We start from the raw sequence: 5,509 nt of genomic DNA, 5'->3' as shown, positions 1-5,509 counted from the left end.
GTAAGGGGCGGCCGCTGCTCAGTGCCGAGGCTGACGGAGCTTTTCTTTCATCTGTTTTCCTCCTCCCCCTTTTTCCCTTTTCACGGATGTGGACCGTCCGGGTCACCTGGGTAGAGTTTTAAAACATTTTTGGGAAAAGCTTCGTTTTCCTTTGTTTCACTGGGCGGGGGGCAGCCTGGTCAGAGAACACTCTTAGAAGGCAAAAAGCCCCAGTGGGAACTTGGAGCGCTTACTCCTACAATTCACGACTGTAGGTTGTCCCTTGGTAGCTGGCAGTTGAATGTGACAACCCCAAGGGACGGGGTCACCAAGTGTCACCCGCAGAGAGCAATGTTTTTTCATGCCTACCCTGTTGGTGATAGTGTAATATTAGTGTTCTAAAAATAAAGTCCTCTGAAAGCTCAACACAAGCAAAAATAAATTTCATTGGGGCAGTTCAGAAATAGGACCCCTGGAAAGGAGAGGAAGAGACAGGGACTGAGAATTAATTTTAAACCACTCATTTGCAACACTATCCACTTTTGAAAATTTTAATTCATGTTTTTAATTTTAATAATGCAGATACTCTTGATATATTAGCCATTTATTTTCAGTGACTCATAAATCGGAAATAATAATACTGCTTGGAATTTTCAAAAAGCTTTAAAATTTGCAATAATTAGAAGAAATTGTAATAAAGTCGATAAAATTCAGTCTGATTCTTGAGTACTTGATAAAGGAGAAAGGTATCTACTCTGTGACACATAAATATTTTTAGTACACAATAATGTAATACTGAGGTATGCAATAATAGTAATAATTTTAATGTTTTCATTTAATCTTATTTGGAAATTGCTTATTCTTTACTGGTATTGGAGTTATAATATTATAACTAAAGCTCAAGATTGTATTTTATAACAGAAGAAAGCTGAGTGTCTGAAAAAGAAGATACAAATTCTCATTATGTGAGACTGTATGTTTAAATAGCAATTTTAAAAAGCTAGATCAGGTGCTATGGGGAACTGATACACCTTTCTAAAGGAATGTATGGAATGTACATAAAAAAATGTCTTATGCAAATTATGGCAAGAAAGGATCACTATAGCCCAAACAAATTTTCAGTTAAAGGATATTTACATTAATGGGCTAAAATAAATGCAAAATAGTTTTTTTCCATTACTGGGTGGTATTGAATTCCCATTTATGACAGTGATGATGCTAGTCATAAGAAGCATTGATCAGGAACTTGCTGGAGTCTATGCAAGCAAATGAAACACTTTTTTTTTTCTTCACTTTGGCCATTTCATTGTGAAAGATAGTACAGTCTAAAAACTTACTAGTTTTACTACAGTCAGTGGAACAGATGTTGAGTGAGTAGAGTAAATAAATGTAGGGAAAATAAAATAAGCTGAATTTGGATGTTAGGTTTTACATTTCCTGTTTTTTCTTTGAGCTGTTAGCTCTTTCCTGTTTATGTTGATAATTTAGCAAAAAACAGTACTTGTGATCATGTGTTGTAGTAAGTGAATGGATTAGAATAAGCGTCTGTAGTCTAGATTTTTGCCATATACTGATTGTTGCGTTTTATTGTGCTAATCTTAACCTTTTGTTTGTTTAGACTCTGGTCCTGTTTAAGGCATTGAGTTGGTAACCAGGTACACTTTGGGGGTTATAATGATCTTCAAACATGAGGGAATATATTTATAGAGTTTCTCTTCCAAGGTGCTTTTCTTTTTTTGGTGGTAAGTAAAAGTCCATCAGAGATATTCAGGTGGATTGTATTTATCAGCTGATATTGACATGTACTGAAACATAATATTCAATATAGCAGAGCAGATAGAGCACAGGTTTTGACAGCAGAAGGACCTGCTTTCAGATCCCCACATTGCTACTTAGAGATTTTCCTTGGTTAAGTCAGCGATCCTCTCTTAGCCTCATTTTTCCTATGTATACAATGAAAATAATCCCTGCCTCCTAGAGTTGTGCTGCAGAGTAAATGAGGGAGCACGTGTAAAGTTCTTAGTGTAGAAGCTGACGTGTAGTAGGCACTCAGTAGGTGGTAGCTCCTATAATGTGTTTATTATAACTTCAATATAGCCATGTGTCACACTAAGCAGAAGTTTTCCTATACATCATTCAAGATTCACACAAATGTAGTGAATTTGCCACCACACTGAGGCAGTGGTATTAGTACTTAATACTAAGTGCAAAGTACAAAACAGTACTTTGCAGCCCCATAGTCAAGTAGAATACAGTTGTTGTTTTGCTGCAAAAATTTAGATTATTTAAAAAAAATGATTTCCATTCTCCCAATGTGGCTCCAAGCTTTGCATTGCATAACCTCCTAGAGGAAATCCTGGAAGTGATTTACAAGGGGTGGGAGAATTTGATTTCCTTCATATTTCTAGAAACCAGGGGAGCATTTTCTCTTTGACACAGTTTGACTAGGAATGTGGTGTTATTTCCTTGGAATTGGAATGAGACAGTTTGTACTTCTCTTGTTTTTTCTGTAGATCCATGGCCTTACTCTGGATCCTTGTGGTATATATATTTGGCACTTTTAAATTAATGCATTTCATATTCATTTTATGTAGTTCATTATTTAGGATGTCTCTCTCAAACCCATCCTCTTTTTTGTGTGTGTGTGGTTACATTATTTTATTTCTAGATCTTTTCCTGTTTACCAGAAATATTCCACAAAAAGCAATGAGGTAACACATGCACACTTTTCTTGTGCAGGATTTGAAACTGATGTTTTAAAAATACAATTATTTACAGTGTTTATATCCTCAATACATCCGTGGTAATAATGCCAAAACCCATTTTCTCCTGACATTTCCCTCTCAATGTTTCCTTTTTTTCCTAGTACACCTCTCCAGTAACTCTGGAATTTTAAACTATTTGGAATGCAAAGAGCAGTTACTTTTGATTTGTTCTGTCAGAGTTAAATAGCTGTTTCATTTGGTCCACCTATTTCTAGTTGTTTGTTTGTTTTTTTAATCCCATTCATCTGACTTTGTTCTCTTTCTTTGTTGTACTTATATACCCTGTTATGCTTGTTTACTTTGAACTTGGATACTATAGCAGATACATTTGGAACTGAATGGGTTTGTGGTTTGGGATTTGGAAAAGAGCATGAGTGTGGAACTCTGCTGGGAAGCCTTCACATTTTCTTGATCTGTGTCCCAATTCCCTTCTCCCCGCCTCTTCCACCCTCCTCCAAGCTTAAGACTTTGCCTTTGCTGTTTATGTCCCCATAGTTTGTCTACTTTTCTTTGTTGGTTTTTTTAATCTTCCTTTTTCAGTGCTCCCACTTTCAATAAATTCATGTCCAAACATTTCAAAAAATCCATGTCCAAACATTTTGCAGTTCTCATTACTCTGAGTGTACTCATAGGAAGTAGGTGGGTTGGGGTGGGTGCAGGGAATTGGGGGAGGCCTTGCTGGGGATGGTGGAGGTCCTGGTGAGAAGCAGCTCTCTCTTCTAAAGGGCATTGCTGTGTAACACTTCTCCAGAATTTTCCATCATAGGATGAAAGCTCTGTCACATGGATCTTGACTGATTGATTTCAGCATTATTACCCTATTTGGGGCTCATATTTTAAAGTGCAAACTTTCATAGCCCAACAGTTTTTGGATCTGTTAGCCACATCTAACTATTTTCTTAATCTAGCCATATTATATCCTGGAAATACATACTAAAGGCCATAGGAAAGGACAAATAATGATTAATAGTTAACTAGAATATGAGGAAAAAAGCTACTAATGCATACTTAGCTGTGGTATTAAGATATATAAACATATTTTTCTTATGCTACTATTCACATAAAACCTTTGAAAAATACTTTTGAAGTATCAAAGCTTTTAAGGAGTAGAGTTCATAATAAATTACTTTTGGCCCTGATTCTATATAGTGGTAATTATTAACTGTAGTCCAAAAGTAAAAATTTCAAGATTGAAAGGTTTATCCTGAATTTTTAATTTCTATAAGCTAAAAACAGGAATTGAAAATCTATTCTTTACCATGTTGACACTTTATAATACATAGTATCTTTTTATAAGTCATACATCCCTATATACACACATACATTATATATATATACTGTACCATCCAAAGGATGGATAAAGTTGAAAGGTATGTATAAATTTTGAAAATATGTATAAAATACATGGAACTCCACAGAATTCACAATGCATTGCCATTTAAAACACTTGAACACTCCTGCAGTGTCTAATTGGGTCACAGAAAATCCTCTGAAGCTTCTTTACTCATACTGATGCGCTGGCATCTACTGCCAGAGTGTTAACATTTTCAAATTTATTAGGTGATAAAAGTATGGCATAATTTTAAAACAAAGTGCTTATTTTTAAGTGCACATATTGAAAGAAATTGCGTATTTCATCACACAGACAGTGATTCCCTAGATCTGTCTCAGAGTACAACAACTACACTGCTGAATAGGCTAAATGAATACATAAAAATTGAAGAGTTGGTAGGCTTTAAACATTTTTAATTTTAGATAGTTACTTATTTAAAAATAAATTCTTTTTATGAATTACAAAAATTATAGCAAAAAATTTAATGTGTTACATTTTATTTCATGATTCATTTGAAGACAAGTAGACTAAAAAGTGCTCTTTGCATTTTGGTTTAGGACATTTTTGACAGTGATTGGTATACCTCTAGAAATCTAATTGGGAGTGCTGACATCATTGTGATCAAATACAACGTAAATGACAAATTTTCATTCCACGAAGTAAAGGATAATTATATTCCAGTGATTAAAAGGGCATTAAATTCAGTTCCAGTAATCATTGCTGCTGTTGGCACCAGACAAAATGGTAAGTATTTAATTTTTTTTATGATGAGAATGCAGGTACCATGTTAATTTTAAATAGTGCTAAGTTTATTCATGATTAATATGGGGCTTTTTTTGGGAATAAAATCACTGCATTCAAATGCCAGCTGTTAGTCTCTTCATCACATGGTATGATAGTGAGACATCAAAGTAAAGTGTCACGGACTACTGCTGTGATTCTGATGGGTACAGATTTGTCTTCTAAATTGTTCTACAGTAGTGAAGGAAGTCAGTACTTGTGTTCTTTTGATTCGGGAAAGGTATGAGGCTGGCGCTGAGCCCTGGAAGATTCTTTCTGACATTCTGAAGGTCTATCCAGTGGGAAGGATAGATTGTCCGCAGAAGGAATTGGGCTTAGGTGCAGGGTTTTTAGGTAGCTAGTAAGGAGCAAACTGAATACACTGGCAACACCGCCTGAGGGAGAGGAAGCGTTGACTCCAAGGCTGCTGGATTCTTTTGGTTCAGCCAGTGCCAGCATTCGCTGCTATGCATATCTTTGTCAGATCTCCTAGGGCCAACTTGGAATTCACTTTGATTTGGTGGTATTTTGTTAGTTCCATCTTAGGGGTATTTCCTCAGTGAGGCTGGCTTTAAAATTTTATTCATTGATTATTTTTCCTTTTCATTAAGGTATAGCAAAGTAAGGGATGTAAAGTTCCCTAATCCCAGAG

At 35.6% G+C, this 5,509-nt stretch overlaps 1 protein-coding gene across 1 annotated transcript in view; it reads left to right on the top strand.

Annotated features, from left to right (window-relative positions):
- Nucleotides 1-5,509, top strand: part of RHOBTB3 (Rho related BTB domain containing 3) — a 52,719-nt gene that overhangs the window by 601 nt on the left and 46,609 nt on the right. The window contains exon 3 of the mRNA XM_060635349.3: nucleotides 4,635-4,821. Coding sequence (XP_060491332.1) covers nucleotides 4,635-4,821 — 187 coding nt within the window. The remainder of the gene's footprint in view (nucleotides 1-4,634; nucleotides 4,822-5,509) is intronic.

Source organism: Panthera onca, chromosome A1 (genome assembly GCF_046562875.1).
Source record: "Panthera onca isolate mPanOnc1 chromosome A1, mPanOnc1 haplotype 2, whole genome shotgun sequence".
In the NCBI taxonomy this organism is placed as follows: domain Eukaryota; kingdom Metazoa; phylum Chordata; class Mammalia; order Carnivora; family Felidae; genus Panthera; species Panthera onca.
Note: the sequence above shows the minus strand (reverse complement) of the source record. Positions and strands in the feature narration are given on the sequence as shown.